This window comes from Fulmarus glacialis, unplaced genomic scaffold, assembly GCF_000690835.1.
Source record: "Fulmarus glacialis isolate BGI_N327 unplaced genomic scaffold, ASM69083v1 scaffold9685, whole genome shotgun sequence".
Taxonomy (NCBI): Eukaryota; Metazoa; Chordata; class Aves; order Procellariiformes; family Procellariidae; genus Fulmarus; species Fulmarus glacialis.
In genome coordinates, this window is record NW_009212341.1 from 65688 (window position 1) to 87998 (window position 22311).

General features: G+C 37.5%; 1 protein-coding gene across 1 annotated transcript in view; it reads right to left on the reverse strand.

Moving 5' to 3' along the window:
* Positions 1-620: 620 nt before the first annotated feature.
* Positions 621-22311, reverse strand: part of UNC5D (unc-5 homolog D (C. elegans)) — an 84362-nt gene continuing 62671 nt past the window's right edge. The window contains exons 11-16 of the mRNA XM_009577853.1: positions 15846-16014; positions 13917-14144; positions 10382-10531; positions 5090-5254; positions 3099-3277; positions 621-825 (exon numbers count right to left, since the gene is read on the reverse strand). Of these exons, the coding sequence (XP_009576148.1) occupies positions 621-825; positions 3099-3277; positions 5090-5254; positions 10382-10531; positions 13917-14144; positions 15846-16014 (1096 nt within the window). The remainder of the gene's footprint in view (positions 826-3098; positions 3278-5089; positions 5255-10381; positions 10532-13916; positions 14145-15845; positions 16015-22311) is intronic.

Genomic DNA, 22311 nt, shown 5'->3' on the forward strand with positions numbered 1-22311 from the left:
AAATGTACATTCATTAAGTGATTGAATTTTTAAAACAAATCATTTGGAATACACATGATATCAATTAAATAGTTAGGAGATCTTCTAATCCCTCAAACACCTGAACAGGATAAGGCCAGATTTACAGTTTTTCTGTAGCTGATACAAAGTGACAACATGATGTTATCAAATGACATTTTAAACCCACTCTTTAAGTGTGGTAAGTTAGAGATGCAGGACAAAGGGGAGTCAAGGCCCTTTAAACTAGGATTCACCTCCAGTGGTGCTAAATATTCTGTATCATATTTGCTGATTTTCACTAGGTATTATATTAGCATTATGTCATAATATTTACCTTTTATGGCTCTGTATCTCACTGCTTCCTGCCCCAGGAATGATAGGTTTGACATTAAAACATGTATTTTAAATGAAAGAGGACAGGGAGAAGCTTGTATTTTCCTTATTACTGAGATGATTTTTAATAGGGCTTCTTCTGCTCCTCCGACTGAAAACTGCATTGTGGAAATGAGTGTCTGTTTCCATACACACAGTGTGCAGAAACCCTTATTTCCTCCCTGCCAAAGAGATTCTCTAGTGTAATAGTCAAAGCTGGCCATCAGTTCTTGAATGGAGAAAAGTGACTAAAGTCCATTTTGTCTGCTGTAGTTGAAGTCAGGCTCTTCAATCTCAGTTTCTGTTATGTCTGAGATTTTGGAGTGTGTCCTTCCTATTTCTTCCAGGGCACAGGCTAGGGAGTCAAGGTCGCCATCACGTTGATGTCGGGCTTCCCAGAGGTCCAGAATGACGGCAGATGGACTGCTTTGTGTAGCAAAATAGGAGAGATTCCTAAAGGAGGGGAGAAAAAGGTGAAACAAAAAGGAGGAGGAACAGCATATACTGTAGCTACCATGAATGTGAAAATGCCCTGTTGTGCCTAGCACTACAAATGTGTTTAAAAAAAACAAAAAACCTTCAGCAAGACCAAGAGGAGATGAGTGGAGGGACCCCTCAAGAGGTGTCCTGGTGCACACTGGTGCATTTATTCTTCAAATAATCTTCACTTGCTCACTTTAGCAGAGGTAGAACGAACAAGGGACTTGTGTATTCTGAGGTACATAAATGCTGGCCAGCAGTACCATCCTACATAATTTAGAAAACAAGTCAGTTCTGGAAAGCATCAATAGTAAATTTAGCAAGTATTTGTCAGGGAGAGGAATTACATAACTGAAACTGATGCTTGTGATGATGTGAAGATATGACATCTTTTAATTTGTAAATTTTTATTTTATTAATATGTAGGTTTTAGGACTTTGCAGGGGTGATATTTGCAAAGAATCTGGTAAAACAAAGTGTTTATCTTAAACACATTACCCTATAACTCCTTCTATTTATGGGCTTGGGACATAATCATCAGAATAAATATATTAACTTCACATTCACAAGCATAAATGTCATGTATAGCATTTGTATTACATATAGATACATATCTATAAATACAGGAAGAAACAGATAAACCTGTAGCATAGAAAAGGAAATTTGGACTTGAATGCTATTGTTTTTTAAACCAACTCCAAGATAATTAAATATTTGCTACTGGCCATTTTTGGACTGTTACCCATCAGTAAAAAACTGGCAGATACCCTTTTTTTCCCTCAAGCTTCACTAATTGCCTTTCCTCAGTACATTCATCTCTACTGGGGATTGAAAGTTAACAGGCAGTGAACAGTTTGTGCATGTGTGCATGTAGTACAATCCCAGCTTTGAAGAAGTTCCTTGTCGCAACGATATGAATAGTTTCAGTGCACTGACAGAACAGATTACTGTCTAAACGGAGGAACTAAAGCCAGGCTGTTCCTCTTGGCAAGTAAGACCTTGACTTCAGCAGAACTACTAGTATGGCAGTGGCCTATATTTTGAAATAGATGGGGGAAATATTATGATGACACTAATGGATTATGCTGTATAGCAGATATGTGGAAATCTATGCTCTACCATCTGGTTTTATAACTACATTTTGGGTAGTTTAAGCTGCTCAATGACTTCCTTTTTCTATCTATGAATTTGATTTTATAAAAATAGATATTGCAAAGACCCTACCAGGTATCTCCAACACAGAATCAAAAGTCAAAGGGCTTTCACAAATTTTGTCTTACACAAGGCAGTGGTAATCTCCTTAGTACACTGTCTCTCAGTTTCCTGAGAAAGAAGAAATCTTCTCCAGCTTCCTCCTCACGTGAGGAACGGAAACCAGGGGAGATTAAAGTGCCTGACAATAGGTAGTAAATGCTGATAAGTAAAGCAGAATTTTCTGACTCTCTCACTGCTGCAAGACTATAAATTACTTTTTTCTTTGGTTCAGATGTGGTTTATTGAGATTCCCATGCAAAGCAACAAGTCAATGAAAAGTTATTTTGCTTGATTTAAGTATTCCTCTACCCTCTTGGGAACATATTTATGGCGTTTGTGACAATCAGAAAATATTTCTGTGAGTGAACTGCCTCCGCCAATTTCATTTAGCCAAGTGGAAAAGCAAAATAAGTAGTAAATTAGTTTTTACAGCACCTTTCAGTTTTAATAATCATAATATTATTACTCCTAACAGTAGAGCATGACTTCCTTTTTTAAATACGGCTTTTCCTTAAAAAAAAAAAAAAAATCTGCAAAATGTGTAATTCATTTTGGAATACAAAATACATAGAAGCCAAGGCAACAGGCAATATGATTTTTTTGAGAGAACATGCAACCTCCTAAGTCCTTTAAACCACTGCTTGCATAGTACACAACAGTGCCAAATCCTTCTACACTCTCGTACTTTCCCAAGACCCTGCTCTTGGGGGTGTGCAAAGAAAAGGTCCGGTCCAGAACAAAGAAACTGAACTTAGAAGCAAACATCAGGTGGGACAGGGCACACGGGTTTATTCAGAGGAGAAAGCAGTTCCTGTTTTCAGCAGCTAGTTGTACATAAAAGAATGTATGAACTACAGCTTGTCCTTTAGAGTATGTTAATTACTATGCACACATCTTTAATACCAGCAAATAAACAAAAAAACCCCATAACAGCAGCGTATTATTTCCATTGCATATGTAAATGTTCACCTTTCAAAATTGCCTTCCATTACCTGTTAATGCTGTTTTTTTGTGCTAACATCTGCCAGTCTTTGCCTTTGGCATTGGGCGTGTCAAATGTGGCACAGATTCGTTGTCTAATAGAGTAGGGGATTTTGAATGCTTTTGGACCCATCTGTGCAGGGAAGTTGCTGTCATCGTGTGCAAAGAAAGTGATGGTTTCTCTTTCATTCTACAGAGAATATAAAAGCAAAGCGGTTAATTAGGGCATCAGGCTTTCTGTCTGCCTTGGGTCTGTAGGTGGCTCTCTTTAGCGTAGTAACAGAGTAACACCAAGAGTCCTATCACACACTCCTGTTTAGAAACGGGGAACCGAGACAGGATTTCTGCACAGCCTCTTCAGAATGAGAATTGCTGTGAGCGCAGACAGTTCTGTACTCTTTCTGCTGCCTTGTTATGCAGGGATCTACCTGCACTGAGCCTGTCTACGTATACCTATTGGTGTAGCAAGTCTGCTTTTGGAGGAAGAAAGAATCAAACCTGAGCCTGAGATTCCAGCTATAGTTTGTAGAATTGACAACAGAAATAGCTAAGAGGTATTCTTCTGATTTGTGAAGGAACTTCTAGAACATCACAAGCACCTATGTATAAAAACATTTAAAATAGCGTCATTTTCCTTCTACAGGTTTCCTCTTTTTGTTTATGTTTGTGTTACAGATGAAGTCCAATAGAGCAGTGATTGGTAGATGGAATGCCACAAAAGCATATGGGTTTCTAAATCTTTAATTGCTTAAGCAATAAAATATGGACACATAAATCCCTCATTTGTGATTTTTTAAAAACACCTAAATTCTACAAGTACCTCAGTTCTTCCATATTAAAAATCTCTTTGGAATCCAGGTTTTTTTCTAGATCTGGCCCATTCTTTTCCTATGAAATTATACCACTCTTGTGTAATAGAGTCACATTTCCATGCATTGTTTGTTTCAGTGCAATGCAGCATAAATATTAACATTTATAACACATCTCAAAAGTCACCATGAAAAGTAACAGAGGTGCTGTAGATACATCGCATGGTCTGACTGTTTAAATTAAATATGGAAAACAATAGTACCTTTTCATACCCTGCACATGTGAGATAAGCTACTGCTACCTGCTTAGTTCAGGGAATTGTAAAGCAATGAGCAATTCAAGTATTCAGTTGTTACTTATATATTTATTTTACAGTCAAATTATCCTCACTCTTCAATCACTTTTTGAGATAGGAATGAGAAAGGCTTCCATACTAGCAAATCCATTTAAAGACAGAATTGTAACATGCTCTGGGGACTTGTGGACAGATAGGTCCCTTTAAAAAAAAGAGAGAGAGGGAAAAAAGGGCAGCAGCAACATTGTAGTGAGATACATAGAAAATGACAAAAGTTTTTTAAGAAATAACAATGAAGAACTGGAAAAACACTTGGCTGTATTCTGAGGATGTTTTTATACAGACTGATGTTTGTGGTTTTCTTATTTAGTTGCTGCATTCTCTGCATAGTGCATTTAGCAATGGGCATATATCCATAATCCAGAAGTATTTATCTGGATTAATCAACAAAAATGCTCAATAATCTAAAAAAGCAGCTGAAGTTTTTATTGCTGTAGGACAGCTTGCTTGACTATGTTTTATTTCTTTCACCTGGGAGCAAAGTGACAGTCCTTGCAAGTCTGTGTATACAAAATGCTCTAATGAGTGAATAGTCAGTGGCCTAACAGCATACTGGCAATCCATCTATTTTCAACTCTCAGTGCTCTGCAAGCTATTCAAAAACTTTTTGCAAGAAAACTATTACCACCAACTCAAATATAAATTATTTTCAGTGTTGTAGAATCTCTGTACTTTGATTTCTGCCGGAAATGGAATCTGTAAGGCTTTATATACTTGTTACAGTTTTGAACAGGGCATAAGAAACTACACAGAGAGAGAAAGGACAAAAATGGGGAGGGATCATATCTCATACTACACAGCAACTTAACAAAACAAAAAGGAGAGAGAACGCTTTACCTCTAGAATGGATGTCTGGATCTGCAGGATTTGCTCATGACCCTTGACTTGCCGGACACAGATCTTGCAGGACAGCTGTGTAGTTGCGGGAGTGTAGCGCTCCAGTGCAAAGGCGCAGTGCAGTGGCTTCTGGCTGCTGCACCACACGCGAGAGAACGGGACTTCCTGTGAGAGAAACGTATCCCACAAGAACGGGGAAGCAGGCGTGAGAAAGAGAGAGAGAAGCTGTGACAATCGCAAAATAGGAAAAAAATCCATGATTTTTCTCTGCAACTGCTTTTTCACTAACATCCCTGCAAACTCAAAGTAGGACAAAACTAATAAATGACGATTCAACTGATAAATACTAAGATGTTGCATTTATTGAAAGCTTAAATTTCATTCAGTGACACAAATGATGAGAGAGACTCATCTAAAAATGAAACTTAGGAAAGCTGCACTTTACTTACTCCTCCTAGGCAGGGATCAGAACTCTTACTCTCATCTGTGACTCCTTGCCATCACCTTGTACTACAGAATCCGAAAAAAGGAACTTCCCATCAATAACCGTACTACCGCTGTAAGTTAATGCAGCATAGAGCATTACAGCGTATTTTCTATATTTACAGTCCATCCGAATTTAAAAACACCCACCTGCCTGGGTAGTCACGTGCAGCCCACTGCACATCACTGGTCAGTCTCAGTTTTACTTCTTAGTTTCATCCTGTTACATTCTGTGACTACTTTCAGTGACTCCTGTACTTCAGCCAGGGACAGTTTATGGGATGAATGCCCTCATCAAATGCTATATAGACAACTGCAGCAATTAATCATCAGAGATTTCTGGCATCTCTGGTTGCTTTGAGTTCCTAAAAACGTATGGAAATAGACAGGAGAAGTACATAGGGGGCAGCTAACCTCTGTTTTACGATTACTTTCTAAATACCAAAGTTCTGTTACTGGTCTCCTCTCTTTACGCTTTCAGAACATGTTGGTGGTTTTTTTTTTCATTTATTTCCAAACTAACATCAGCTATAAACCCACTATGGTTCTTCTACACTGTAGTTGTGAAGGCATGTAAGTAGTAAAGACAATTAAACCAAACACGTTCTCTATTAATTTCCAAATACTGGAAACTACTGTAGAATTGGCAACCTGGAGAATAATGTAAAAGGGAAAAAAAGAGTGATATTAATATTTCAATTCTATTATATCGTAGCATTCATCCATATGATTATGGGACAGAATTAAACAGCTTCAATTAGCAGTTATTCTTACACGAGAAAACTAGTTTAAAGATTTTTACATTCGTTTTTCTAGAGGAGGATTATGAATTTTCAATTACTCTGTCCCTTTTTCACGCACTATTTTTAAAATTTAGAATTTACTTGAATGGCATGTGAAGCTGATCCTTCAAAGAAAATACAATAATTGCTATATGCAAATTTAATCTGGGCGTGCATTGTGCTTGCATTTTTCAGAGCTTTATAAAGGGTTAATAAATGACACAGACAAGGACATAAAATGTGCTGCCTATAGGCAGCTATATGTCCTTCAGTATTTCATACTGATAGTTATAACTGAGTGACCTACCAACTGTCACTTGTCATAATTAGCTGTTTAAATCAAGTAAGCCATGCACTTAACTCTTATGATCGGTTTATATATGGAAGCTCACCTAAAGCTTACAGCTCAGAAAACATGCATTTCTCCATTCTTGTCTTCCTATAAGCAATTTTTATTGGACTTAGGTTGCGATCTTTTCTATGTCCCTGAAGAAATTAGCTATGCGCTGGTAATCTGAGAATGTACGGCTTCAAAGATCAGCCTCACCCTGCTTTAAAGTATAGTCAAGACTAAAGCTAAGGAGAGTATTGCTGTTTGCATAGCTGATATGCAGTTTACTGCTTGTTAAGAGTGTGTCAGACGATCTGTAATGATGCACTAAGTGATAATGATAAGCTCTGCCTTTAGATCCTGAGTTGGTAGCAGTAGCAAGATACCAACAGCGATAAAGAAAACATTAGCAAAATATTAGAAGTGGAGGAACTGTAATTAGATTTTTCCAGAGTAATCATCTCTGCTTTGATTCAGAGAGGAAGAATCAGCTGAAAAGAATTATATGAAACATAATACAGGGGGGCAAAGCATGGTGGAATGATGAGTGTTTAAAGTATTCCAGAAATGCTTTCAGTTTTATTCTCCCTTTATAATTAAGTTCCTAGCAGACAGAGGGAATGTAAATCATCTCATAGCTACAGACAGACACTGGATCCTCCAAGAGACATGCTAGGAAGACAGCTGCTTTTAACCCCCAAAGGTGCCTGTCTGGCTTCTTAACACACTTGTCACAGCCTCTTCCTGCTCTAACACCCAACCGGTTTTTAAGGGTTCCCCCTAGTTACTTGTGAACATGGTGGGAAGGATGCCAAGCACTCAGCATCTGCTCCTGCAGGATAGCCAGGACAAACAAATGCACTTAGCATAGTCTAGAGAAATTCTGACTACCACCTGCCACTAACTGCTTTTATGCCACAGTTTTACATGAAGATTTATTCATCTGTTCAAGCCTTGAAGCAGGATCTTTACTTATCTGAGAAATCATTAACATAAATCTTTCCTCATCGTACTATCCGATAATGGTTTCATTTGGTAGACCAAACAGACAATTATGGAATAGGCTCTTTTCAGTTGTTCTTGACAACCAGAACAGCCAGCTTGTTTTTTAAAGTGTGGTACGTAGGACAGAAAACAAGCAAACACTGGAGGAAACTCCACGTGAAGAAATAGATTCCTTTATATATAAAGAGGCTGGAACCAAATCGGAGCCGTCAACAGAGCTGGGACATTTCACAAAACACTTCACTGAGAGGGAAATACAAAGCCAGCGTAAGTTGTTCTGCAGTTTCTGTTAGAAACAATTATTACATTTCTCAGCTGTCCAAGTAATCCAAACTATACTCAACTATAAAATGTAAATATTTGTTTGGCTTCAGTATCAGCACTGTATCAGACCATTCTGTCAGCAGAGGTTTTGCATGTGCTTGTTTTTAACCCTGAGTGGCTGCTGAGAGAATGGGTAATATGCCTGCTATGATCAAAATCTCCAGCAGGTCTGCCATTCTGTGCCTGCCTTAAAGCAAGCTCAGCACTTAAGCATTCTTCTGTGGGTTATGGGTCCCTCATCTGACTTTTTATTTTTTGTTTTTATCTTGCAGCAATAAATTTAATAGCTACTTTGGACTGTGCCACTTACATTAGATTCAGCGAAGTGAGGTCCTCGCAATGCGTGAAGATTAATATAGAGAAATTTACATTGGCTATCATGTCTTGTTTTAACAGCACCCTGCAGTTCAGGGTTTTGACTGGAAACTCTAGACTATTAACTTGCCAACAGAGAACAAAAATGCCTGAGTTTCATATACCATAAGCAATATATTTATTCATAGAAGTTGTACACAGCATTAAGAAAAGTGCTAAAATTGAGGCCTCTGAGTCACTCTCAGAATTTTGCATGCACCAGGGACTCATAACCAGCAAAGGAGGTAACGCCCCAAAGAAATAACAATGTTACAGAAATTATCAGGCAGAAATAATCTTCTCTGAATTCTTAACTACAAAGAAACATGGAGGCTAGAGTAGCAAAACCTCTTTCTTTGGTTGTCAGCAAAGTTGTTGGCAGACAGCATGGTAAGTATTGTTTTCTGCAGGCCGTTTTTCTAATTTATCATACCACATTGTTATTTGGGTTCTTAGGGTCTGTTTCTCCTTAGGTAGTTGCAATGCCTTTCTGCAATAGTCTTGGCAAACAATATGAACAGTAATTTCTACTGTGTCCAATATAGGGGAGTGAAAGCGTTCATCTCTGAACAGTTTTATATTCTATTACTAGAGCTATTTAAAGAAGTTGTTTTGCTACAAGAAGAGTCTAGGGAATTTTTCACCAAAGTAATGTGGTGTTCTTGAAGCAGTCACCATGGCGAGACAAGTTCAATTAAAACTTTCCTGATTTTTTTCTCTTGAACACATTCTGCAGGATGGGCCTGTGGAAGGTGTTTTGTCTGCCTTCTAAAGCTGTCAGAAGAGATTGACATAAGATAATGCTACATATATTTAGTTCAAATCTATCAAATGGTTATTAGGAAGCAGTTTTCATAAAACAGACTCTTTCTAAATAGTACTTTGAGGCTGAATTTTAGTCTATCATGCAGATTTATTCTCTAAGATTGGACAAGGGATCAAGAGACAATAAATTAATCAAAGTATGGAGCTGTGTTTATAATACGGTTGAGGCAAAACTAAATTTGTTGTATTAAGAGAAAACTCCCATGATTTTTTTTACTGCTCAGGAAGGTACTAGTTTTGATAGGTATTTGATATAGTAGTGGGACATCCTAATACTGATCAGTTTGTCTTTTAAAATGCAATTAAGTGAGTAGAATAAACAAAACACTTAAAAGCAAGCAGTTCTTCATATGAAGCTGAAAATGATGCGGTTTCTTTCCGTTCTGAAGTTGTTGCATAAATTATCCTTATATTCTTAATGATATAGGAATTTATCTGGATATAGATCAGGGTTTATAAGTTTCAGAGCCGATTACACTCATCTTTTGGAGAACATGGCGATACATTTAGAACAGGTTTTTTTTGCCAAAATGCTGAATGATAGATAACTGTCTCTCTATATGCTGCTGGGAAAAGGGAGATTATATAGTCTAATTAAGCACTGTATTTTAAAAGACCAGCCCACTCTATGTGCCAGCACATTGCTTATAATTTCCAGTAACCAATATACTTAGAAATTCTTCCTTTGTTTGATTTTTACTTTCCTGTCTTCAACAGGCCCTTTAATTAATGTAGTACAGAAAAAATAATTTGCTCTTCCTCAATTCTAATTCTTAGTATATACGTGCTGTAATTTGAACTCAGGACATTTAAATGCTTAATTTAAATGTCCTTTTTTTTCAGCCATACATTCATAGTTATATCGAAATCGGAATGACAAAGATATGAAAAATATCTTCATGAGTGATAAATTTTAACAAGAATATAGGCCTTCCGCTGGAGGTAATTGAAATGAGGAAAAGTACAAGCTTGCATTTTTGTAAAATGAAAAGTTTAAAGCATTCTGTTATATATGAAATCTGTGTTTGTCGAAATCTTAAGGCAATGCATTTTGTGGCATACTCAAGAGATTAAAACCACATCTTTCAAAAATAAAAGGGACCGTTGTCTTACTTGGGTTATGACTGTACCAGTGAAAATTCTTACTTCCTCTGAATTCAGATGTAAACAAATAAAATTGACAAGTACCTGACATGCAGTAAATGGTTTAATTCTCCAAAGGAAAGGAGGGATATCAAGGACAGATATCTGAAGACTGAAGGTATTCCCTTTGAAATGCAAAAGTTTTGGTTCCTCCAGTAATTGTCCTCCTTGGAGTCTTTCATCCGAAACCACCTCCTGCAAAGGCAGAGGAGGAAAGAATTTTTTCAGTATTAGGAACAAATACCAAATCTAATGAAAATTCATCTTTATGAAAGGTGCCTAGTTCACCTACAGCATTATCAGGGTACAGCAGTGGAGTATTTCTCTCATGGGCCAGATGATGGGCATTGGCATTTATATTTCACCATTGGCGTTAAAAGTATGGTTAGGCATTGTCAGCTCTATTTCCGTGTACGTAATGATGGTACTTGTGACACTGAATTTTCTTGGTGGCTACCTCAGTATCAATACCCACATAACTTCAGACTAGGAGCGCAGTACTTGAGAAGGAAACTTTAAGGATATCGCAGCACAGCAGTTAGCTGTCTTCACGTTTTGGGGTTTCAAGTTAAAGCCAGCCAGTTTTTTTTACTGAAAGTTACTCATGTTTGATTGTTACCATTTTATTGCATCCCACAGAATCACTATTACAAAGGAGAAGTTTACCAGCAGTTCATTACCCAGAGCGCGCTCTAACATCAGCATGAAGAGGGAAGCAAGCCTATGTCAGCCCATTTCCAGGTAAAGCTATTTCCCTCCAAAGAGGAAAATGGAAACTGGTTAAACTGTGACATCATTGTAATTTAGTCCTTCTTCTGTTCTAGAATAACACAACTATCCTTGGTATTTTAATTAAGCTTTTGAATAAAAAACTCCTACAGGTTGTCTCTAGTATTCCTTAAACACTTGACATCCAAAGCTCAGCGAGATATTTACTTAATGGACTAAAAGGAAGGTAGACAACATAAGGCATGCTTGGTGAATAGTCTACTCAGTTGTAGATTAAGTCGACAGCAGTTTTGGTGAGAAAGTACTCTCAGGGCTTTAAAGAGCACTGAAAGAAACACACCAAGTGTACACATTAGTCAAAATGCTTCCATTTCGTTTCTCCTCTCTTGGACATTTTCAGAATTACTGGACAAGACCCTGAGCAATCTTGGAAGGGCTGACTTTGAGCAGGAATTTGTACTACAGCCCTCTAGAGGTCTGTTGTGAACTACATTTTTATATAATTCTGTGAATTTAAAACAAAATAGTAAAAAAATCACCCCTGCCTGTACTTACGCAATGTTTATTCCTGTATTGTTACAGTAAAAATAGTAGGGAGGAAGGAAAGCTTGCAGAAGTCTTTAAAAATGAGCTAGCAAGAAGTCTTTCAAAATTACTTTTTTTTATCCACATAAATTATATAAAATCTCTGTACATCGAAGAGGTTTAGTGCTTGTCAGTAGCAAAGTTATTATTGGAAGAGCTGCTGGAATTATTGTGACCTTCTGAAAATATAATGACTGCTAGAGCTTTCTGAAACTATAATAATGGATTTCTATTATAAACCAATTTACAGGCATTCAGTTTGTTTTAACTCCTGGTGGCTGGGTTTATATGAAAAAAGGAATAAGAAGGGAGACTTTAGTTTTTGATTTTCAACTGCAAAGGGAGTAGCTTATTTCATAACTATTTTCAAAATTCCCTGAATGTGTTGGAGTTTTTTTTAAATGTACCATAGTTATATAAGTACTGCTCTACCTTTCATAATGCATATGGTCCTTAATTCCACAAGCGTCAGCAGGACTACAGCAAAATACGAAGGACTTGGTTCTTTTATCTTTTGAGAGCCAAGAGTTTCCCAACACACTAGGAATTGCATAAAGGGCAAAGTAATCTATTAGAAAATTAAGGTAAGTTTTCACACAGGGACAAAGAGAAAAATCAAGGAACTTTGTATCTCATATAGGACTGCACTGTAAAGGGTTAACAGTGTCAAACAAAACTTGGTAATCCCAACTCCAATACTTCATCTAAAAAACCCTGTATATGCCATGTTCACCATTTAATATTTACACTAGCATGAAGTTGATGCAGCATGCTTTTAAGGGAAGTATAATTTCATAAATATACACTTGTCTCATTATGTACAAACACCCTGTTCTAATTTCTGTGAATGTGGAAAACTGGTAATTATTCTTCTAACAATTTTCTACAGAAAAGCAACAAGTAACTTTGAAATCTTTCTTACTTTAATGTGCATTAAGAAAAAAATACACCAGTCTCCTTCACTGTTTTGCTGAATGTCACAAAAATTTGAGAAACAAGATGGTACAGTCAAATCAGGCTGCTATGGGTGAGGGCTTTTGTGGGTTTTTAAAATTTAATATAGTGAAGATAAAATTCAGCATGAATGAATCGCTGAAAGAGACTGCACCATGCTTTATGAAGCAGTGTGAAAAAAAAAAAATGGTAGCTCTGAATAAGATTAATCTCATTTCCCTCTTGTGGGCCTCTTTCATAGTTGTTTTGCACAATTTTGTGGGAGTTTTTTTCTCTATATTTAAAAGTTCCGAAGATTTTTGTACATTTTTTTGTAAACCTGCTGCACAATACTAAATGCATACAGGCAGGGCATAACCGATGCAGAGTCGCTAAAGGCATCAGACAGTACAGGTTTATATTAACTGAATGTATGACTCAAAGCTACTTGTATGTGTTCACAAATGCCTAAGAAGGAATTTGGGTCTCTGAATTTCAGGCAGACTCATCCAGAAGAATACTGGTAACCCACAAATTGTGTAAGTGTTATAAAGGGTATAATTACAAAGCTATTGTAAGTTCTTAACAATCCTTTCAGTGGCTTTGCTTTTATTAGAAGCACATAGACATTAGTGCGTGCTTCATTAAGATTCATGTTTCTATTCTGTATGATAGGAAAAGGAAGCAAAAATTCATCTGTCACAACTGTCTTCATTTCAGTTCCCAAAAGAAAACCATTTTGTTAAAGCTTCTGAGTTTACTAAGGCTGCAAAAGCCAGTGAATTTCATTGTTTTGTCTTGGAATACCATGTAGAAAAATCATCCTAATTTTAATCACCAACTTGGGGATTGTTTTGTGTGGTTGTTTTTTGTTGTTGTTGTTTCTTCTTTAAGGGGAAATGCACAATTGTAATTTAATTTTTGTTTAAAAAAAAGGCAAGCAAGCTCTGTCTGTGCCCATGTAGTAGCCAAGGCACTGAGCCCAACCTAACACCCTTTGCTTATCAGCTGTAGTTTTGTGCTGTGTTAACCATGGCTACGTGATTTTTGGTTAGTCTAGAATGTGGGCAAACTGGGTTTCCATCTGCCTGGCAAAAAATGAAAAGACAGTTTGGCTGTCTTGCAGTGTAAATCCACAAATGAAATAACAGCACAGAGAAACTAAGGGACTTATTTCTAAGTCATGCAGCAGTGGCATTAAAAAATACAGTATTCTCATGCATTTGAGTTCTGGACCATTGCTGTTGCCTAGGGACTATCCTCAGGAATAAAGGAATGTTAGTATTCTATGGAAAAGTAACTAAAACCAAATTAGCAAAGTGAAACCATTTACCTGAAATGCACAAGGTGTGTTATCCATACAATATACTCTCAGATTGTAATCCAGAGAATTGCAAGACAGGCAGCCAAAAACCGCTACTTTCAGCTGTCGAACGGCACAGTCAGAGATCGGTTCTCCAATAAGAGCATAAGTTCCAAAGCTGTTTAAGAGAATGTGACAGGCATAAGGATCCAACAGGCAGTAGCAAGAAGTAGTTTCCTCTTCCACAGACATCACTTCCTGCAAAACGAAATTCGGGACAATAGGAGTCATGACATTATTTGTTTATTTTTATCCAACTGGAATGTAAAGTATTTCTGAGAGCCAGTCTGCGTACTCTGTACTCATTTTGACCTCAGGGAAGGGGAGAAAGTAGACTACCTATATGAGTAAATACTCCCAATTTAGCCCTGAGTCAGCAATAGGATAGGATTTACGGCAAAATGTTGTGCAGAATTCAATGTGTACAGCATATAATAATAACAATGCTGCGTAAGCAATTTTAGCATCTTTTTTCAAGTGCTCTTGACTTTCTAGCTAATTTTTTTTCCCCAATGTCAAGTTAAGAAATTACCTTGAAGATTAAAGTCAATAAGCAAACGTTGAACAATAGTTGGTATTTGACTTCCTTTCAGAACATCCATTACAGTTATGTTTACCTTTATCAAAAAACTACCTATCTCACTCTTTTGCCTTTCATGCTTAGTTCTGCACTACAGCATCATTAGATGAGGTATCTGAGCAGTCTACAGTCTGGTGTTACACTCCTCATTAATTCCAGGGTGTTTGTAACCAACACTGATGGAGCTGACTGAGTACTGAGTGCATCTGAAGTAGGAAAACTAAGCTGAACTTGAAATGCTTTACACAAGAGCAACAAACAACATAGTGGTTTACAGGAGGAAAAAGGATGGAGTGAGTTATGGTATCCATGAATGTTTTAACTACTGTTTTTTTCCCCTCACAATGCAATGAACCAAATACTTCCAGCAGCAGCGCAATAAAATCTGATTGACTATGGATTTCTGTCTAGTTGCCGGGTTCTGTGGTTCTAATAGTATGTGCAGTGAACACCTTATAGTTGGGAAATTCAGCACCTTTCCATCCTGTGTGGATTTCTGTAATGTTGAATAACAGTTCGGTTCATGCTTTAGCCATCCCTTCAGGAGTATTATTAGTAGGCTGTCTCCGCAGATGATGCAGAAAGTTTAATATGTTTGAGACTGCTGCCTACCAAGCAGTTTCAGTCGAAGATGGACAGTGGGCTTAAAAAATGCAGGTGGACAGATACAAATGATTAAACGCCCGTGTCACAAATGCACAAAGCTTAATTTCCCCAGTTAATCAGGATTAGCAAAGACACTTTCAACTAAAAAAGCAAAATATTTCATTTAATGTACACTAATCCTTCAGAGGTTATGAGCACAGGGTGATCACTGAATGCCCATTAAAATGACATGTACAAAGAGACAAGATTTTTAGATCAGGCAGATCCTTCTAGGTTAAAAAAAAAATTAAACTTGAAGTGTATATTTTTAACCAGTTCCATAACTTTCTTTGTGCCATGATAAATTCTGGCGTGGATATGATGATCAGTTCTGACATGAGTCTCTTTGGTAGCTATGATCTATCAAAACAATGTTTTTAAAAATAAATGGCTACTGGCTCCATTATTAAGTGATCCAAGAAAATGAATACTTTCTCATGTCACATGGGCTAGATCATAAATTTGACTCTTTTTTGCACATCTTGGTAAAATAGCTGAAAATAGTTTAACTGCTTCTTAACAAAATGCAAAATTCTTATTTTTTTAAATTGTATCTTTAAGATGACTGTTTCTATCACTCACTTAATCTTTGACCTGTGCCTGCATGAATGAGAGTAATCATGTTTCCATCTTTAGGTACAGCCTTTTAAGTGGGAGCAGAAGACTAAACTTACCTCCCATTTTCCTTGCTGTGTCTTTTTTTTCAAGTGAATATTCCAGTGCTCTGAATTTACTTCTGCGCAGTGTGGTATCGTCAAGGCAAATGGAGTGCTGACAGACAAATCTGAGGGCCCACAAGTTACTTCTGGTCCTAGAAGAACATCTGTGCCTTCTGGCTGTAGGCTTTGTGTGGGGGAAAAGACCGTAACATCAGTCAGGCTCTTTTTAATAAGGAGTGAAAATTTACTTTAGTTGCAAATTTTAAAATATTTTAGTTAAAATCTAAGTACCTCACTCATCTGTTACAGAAAAGGATAAGCAAGCCAATTACTGTGCTAATTTTCATGTAGAAACAGTAGCTGGAGATGAAACAAAACTATTAGGCGACATTTACTCAAATCATTGGCTGGTCAGTTTAGGATTCTGGTCTTTAAAATACATTTCAATTTGCTAAATCCAAAACCAACTCTAAAATTACTCTATGCAAGTAAGTCTTGCTTTATGCACCAGCTGGTAGTATTACCATCTAATTCTGCCTTCAAAGACTGTCATCAACAATATTTTCACAGTGGTGAAGATAAAACAAATTATGGTTTAAAAACACAGTCTCATAAATTTTTCCAGATTGAGTGTGATCTCCCTGGTTTGAAAACACATTTATATTCTGCAGAATGAACAAGCTAGGTAACTTATAGCAGATATCAGGGACGGAACTTCTTTGCTTAAATTTAGAACTCTGCAAAGTTGATACGTTACAGTCAATGGCGATCCCGTCAGCATAACTTAAGTCTAGAGATTCATCTAATCTGAATGTAATCACGTGTTTGGTTAGATTAACTGCTTGCTAAATTATGAAGATGAAGTATCTAACAAGAATCTTCTCTTTCATTCAAACCTAAATTTAACCCTGTCCCACATAAATGTGCTTTCCTTACCTCTTACAGTAAACACGTGTGCAGAGCCAGTGACAAAGTGGACGAGACTCACTCCTTAGACATTAAAGCCAGCAATTGAAACATCTTGTCCTGCTGGGAGTTTTTTGGGGTTTTTTGGTTTTTGTTTTTTGGGGTTTTTTTACACTGTAATCCTTCATCAGGGTTGTATGATCCCGATTTTTGGCTTCTAAATTAATGGACATGTAGTTCACTCTTAAAATTAAAGCAAATGGTGTTTCCGAGATAAAAATAAGGGGAAGAACCTCAACTAAGAGATAAATAAGATGATATAATAATAAAACGAAGATATAAATAAGGGGAAAATCCTTGCTTAAAAATTAGGATTCTTCCACTTCCACTGCCATGTCACAAGCTAACAACAACACTGCTCTTAGCGCTTTGCAATAGCAGCATGGCAACAACCAAACCATCCCATACCAGCTATGCTGAGCCCAATGCTTCATGGCTATACTGTTAAATTCTAAGTTACCCAAGCTGACTTGGATAATACATTTAAGTGAATGTAGCTCTCATGTAGGCACACTTATGTGTAGCCCTGCACTTAAATCAATTAGATTCCAATCCTGCAAATTGACTTTGCACATCCATCTAACATCACCTGGGGGTAGCATTCTCAGTATAACTGTAGCAGTAGGTGCTCTGAAAATGCAGTTAAAAATACCATTCTTGCTAAAGACTTGAAAAGTTCCAACTTCAGTGATATCCCTTACTAAAGACTACATGTACAGGTATCTATGAGATGAAGACTGGAGTGAAAAAAAGAAAAAAAAGACGACACAACATGCTAACAAAAAAGGCCAATTCTGCTTTTTCTTTTTCAAGTGTTATAATAATAAATGCTCCCTAAGCCTCAGTGCTTCTAAGTGTTTGTAAGATTCTTAGGCTAAAAAAATCAAAGCACAAACACAGCCTCTACTGTAGCTGCCATGTTCCTCTTGAACAGTGAGTGCGTAAGAGTGGGAAGGAAGAGTAGAGAGCACAAAGCAGAGGGTGCTTGCAGGCCTTGCTGCAGCAAAGCATCTCAGCAATGGCAGCAGTCTTACCACGTTTAGAGATTGTGTGTTTTGTTGAACCGAATTCAGAATGACTATTCTAAGCAAACAGTTCAAGCAGAAAACTACTTGCTTCTGCTTATGCCTATGAATAACAAACCGTTTTTCACAACTCCTTCATTGCTAGGAAAATACTGTTTTTCACAAAATGCCATCACTTAACACCAACCACTGCTACCCCATACAAATGGTTATTTGATTTCCTTAAAAAAAATGAAACTTTCCAGCAGTTACTCCAAATCACCTCTCTGTCCAACTAATTTAAGAAACGAGCCTATTACTTACAAATACAAAGAAAAATGTCTCAGAATTATTAGAAACCTTCAAGCCAACTTTTATACATATTTATTTTTCAGTAAGTTATTCAGTTCATATGATTCCTCTCTGCTGCACCTCAGCAAAGGCTGGTGCATTCTACTTCCTTATCTCTGTTTCGATGCAGCTGCAGGAAGCGGGTAACAAAAGCGTATTTCCGGAGAGCGAGTCAAACCTTAGTTATTTAACTTGGTTGGTGCATTTCTATCCTATCTCTCTCCCAACACACACATCCTTTGCCAAGTGGCTCCTGCTGACAAATGCATAAAACATGGAGAGGGTGGTGGTGGAATTTTGCTAATGTTACCTCCAGTACAAAGCTTGACAATTTATCTTCAATAATGGGAGCAAAATATAGGTTCTTTTGTTTTCAGCACAACACCCTTAGGAGACGTGAATCCAGAGTTTTAGTTGTGTGGTGATGATTCCCATCAGAAATAGCTCAAATTTTTCAAGCATCAAGAATGAAACAAAACACAAATATACAAGATACAAAAAGAAATAATGTCAATAGTGGTAGGAGAGTCCTGGTAGCAGCCTAGCAAAGTTGATGTGAAAGACAACTGGGAGACTATGATTGTAGTCTACCAAGTGCCCTCCCACCCACCTCATTACAAAAAAAAAAAAAAAAAAAAAAACCAAACCAAAAAAAAAAGAAGAAAAAGCCAGAGTAACTGAAATAGTGTAGGCTCTGGTCACAGCCACTGGCAGATTTCCAGGGTCACTTTCTGTAATTGCTGTCTGCGTACATCATAGAGAGAGTAATAGCAGGGATGTGTGTGAATGACCAATGACAAGCTAGTCTGAAAGGAGCTGTTTAATTTCTTTTAGAGAATCATTCCCCTTGTAGAACATATTGGACAAACATATGGGAGTTCTGGGAATTATTTAATGCCAAATGATCTGAAATCAGTTAATTAGATGAACTCTCACACTTGTTGCAAGTAGCAAGAGTCTTTCTGTGTAATAACTGACATGGTATTAAGACTCTCATGCAGTTCTGAGCCATTTATTAGGCAAGACAGGAAAAGGAAACATTACCAAATGTGAGTATTTAATATTCCCATTGTTGCAAGGTAAAGCAAATCAGTAACCAGATCTGTCCCCTCAAATCCATCAAAATCAAAGGTCTGTAAGTTTTCCAGTAAAAGAAAGACAAATAGTCACTATTGCTGAGCAAAAATTAAAAACTGTTTTTTTCAGCCTGCCTCTCTCCAACATGTCCTTTTCTTCCAATTTTAAAATCTTTGTAACCAGAGTATTGTGCTCCCTCTATAAAAAGGAAAGTTCAAAGCTGGTGTCACGCTAGGTGACAGTGTTTCTAATGATTTTGTTCCAGCTGTTCTCATCTTATTTCTAGACCCCACTAAGACCAGCTACTCTGCCACAACTGGCAAACATTTCTCTCCTTCATAGCAATCTAATTGGATTGCAGTATGTATTTTTTATTTATTTTTCACTTCTAAAACCTCTTTAAGCATGTATGCTGGCAGCAGGTGGTTGTGGAGCACTAGCATTTTAAAGACATTAGCCACACACTAGACCTTGTGCTAGCTCTTCCGTGATGAGCATGTGGGGTTCAAGAACAGGCTGTTGTGAATGGACATGCAATCTTTAGTAGAATCCTGAAGTATTTTGGTGCTATCATCTGCACAGACCTGCTGTCACATCTACTGAAATCCTGTTTTGCTTTTCTTGAAGAAATACACTTGACCTGCCTCCTTGGTGGGGAGAATTCGGGAGGGGGGGATGTTAACAATGGCCTAGGGGTGAGGAGTCCTTCCATATAAGTTACCTACAGGCTCTGGCTAGCCAAACAAGAAGATCTCCCAGCCAACAGTGCTGAGATTTATGCATCCCAGTCCCATTAACCAAGTGACAATTTCTAACTGCACAGAACCACTCACTAGCTGTAATTCGCTGCAGCCTGTAACTAACTTCAGGGATGCATCTTGAGGCGTTCTGGTTCAGGGAACAAACCAGCAGATAGTGATTTCTGTTTCAATGTAGCTCCGCTTAGTCTTTCTGGCTTAAGTATGAAGTCAGAATTATGCAAGTAGGCAAGAGACATTTCACTCTAATTCTCGCTTGGGCCAGAATCAATAGCTTTGTTGTTTATTTCACAAACATCAATAACCTGTACTTTCTGCCAGCATGAAAGCATGCTTATGGTGTTTGAAGGTTGAGCTTAGCTTTTTTTCTCTGTAAGTAGTCCTTCAGCGATTCTTTAGGAAATTCTAGCTGCAAGAAGCATCCTAGAGGGTCTATGCAGTGAAGCCCATATATGTGTCCTTAAGACATTTTGGTTTGGTGTCTTTTTGGAGGGACCACCAGTTCCATCACTGATTTGTTCAGTTAGATGAGACACTAAAAAATTTTCAAACCCGAGTTTGATTTCTGTTTAGGATACAATGAGTTTTTCATTCCACAGAGGATTGTGTCAATTTACAGCAAAACCAGCTGATAATCTCATCACAGTATCTGTAGTGCACAGACAGGGATTTTTTTTTTTCCCCCACTACAAAGTGACAGTGAATTCGGCATAGCTCTATCAGATCCCATATCATCTCTGTTCCTCTGTGTCTTTTGATGTATATCTCATACCAACCTACCTCAATAGCTAAATGAAGATTAGAATAGAAGTGGCAGCTAACCCACTAGTCCTAAATAATATAAATCTGAACAATACGATCCTTGTTCTCTCATACACATTTAAGATGCGTAACGTACCTATTATGGTGAGTTCAGATCTCTGCAAGAACAACACAGGACTTCCTTCTTGTATGCATCTACTGATCTGGTTAACTTTTGTATTAAATTAAATTCCACTGATTACCATATGATGTGGACAAGGTTTCATTCCGAAATTACAACTTAAGCTACTTCATTTTTAATGGTGATAAATCTTCAACTTGTGAAGTAAAGAAAATCTATCCTCTTTCTCTAATCCGCTATTTTACCCTTCCTCCATGTCCAAGCATTGTGCCTGTCCAGATGAACAATCATCTACACTTCAGGGATATCTGCGTGACACACCATGTGCTTGTATAGCAGTTCTGCAGGGTGGTTTAGTACTTCTCTCTATCATCTTCCATACACACGTACAAATCGGGTACTAATTCTAAACTGCTGGCATTTCCTCCCACCCTCAGAACACGGAAGCCCCTGGGCAATAACAGAGAAGGCTCCCTGCATGTCAGTGCAATCTGCAGCTGCTAGAAAAGTCTGGTTTATTCCACCCAGTACATATGAGTGAAAGACACATCAATCTTGCCTCAACTACGTGAAGAAAAATACAGTATTTTGATGGGGAAAAAAAAAAAAGAATGTTTGCTTTTGTCTCACTTTATGGAATTTCACTTTCAAGAAGAAGGAAGGAAAAATCTCCCTATGATAATCTTCAGTTTGGTTTACTGCCTCTGCTTCTGCCCACAAAAAAGGAAAACAGTAGGCAAAATTTGCTGCTTGTTTTTAATTAACCTATTTTAATTCATTTCTGCAGAACCCTTGCAGATAAAACAGCTGGGGTTTTTTTTCTTCCTTCCTTTAACATATCTTAATCTTTCATTGAAAATGATCAAAAACCTATGGCAGCAGATGCAGATGGAATATGAAAGTTTTCACAAAGGAGTTCAGATACCAGAGGAGAAAAAAAATAAAAATAGATTTCACTTTAAGTTTTGAAAAATATTTCTAGGCTTTAAAATTTATACGCAGCTCTGTATCTTTTAGTTCTTAAAGGAAAATTCCAGCAATCATTTTGCTGTGGGTTACTGTAAGTAAATATTTACTGTATATGCAGTTATTTTCTTCTTTCATAGAATCATAGAACAGTTTGAGTTGGAAGGGACCTTTAGAGGTCATCTAGTCCAACCCCCCTGCAATGAGCAGGGACATCTTCAGCCAGACCAGGTTGCTCAGAGCCCCATCCAACCTGACCTTGAATGTTTCCAGGGATGGGGCATCTACCACCTCTCCGGGCTACTTTTTCCAGTGTTTCACCACCCTCATTCTTTCCACTTCTCAGATATACCCACCAATTTTTCCAGTGTTTTTAGCGGAATGTATATTTAAGGTGAGGGAGATAAGAGAAAGAACTGCTGTAAAACACTATAACCAACTCTCCTGTCTCCAGTTGTACAAACCTGCCCTTGATT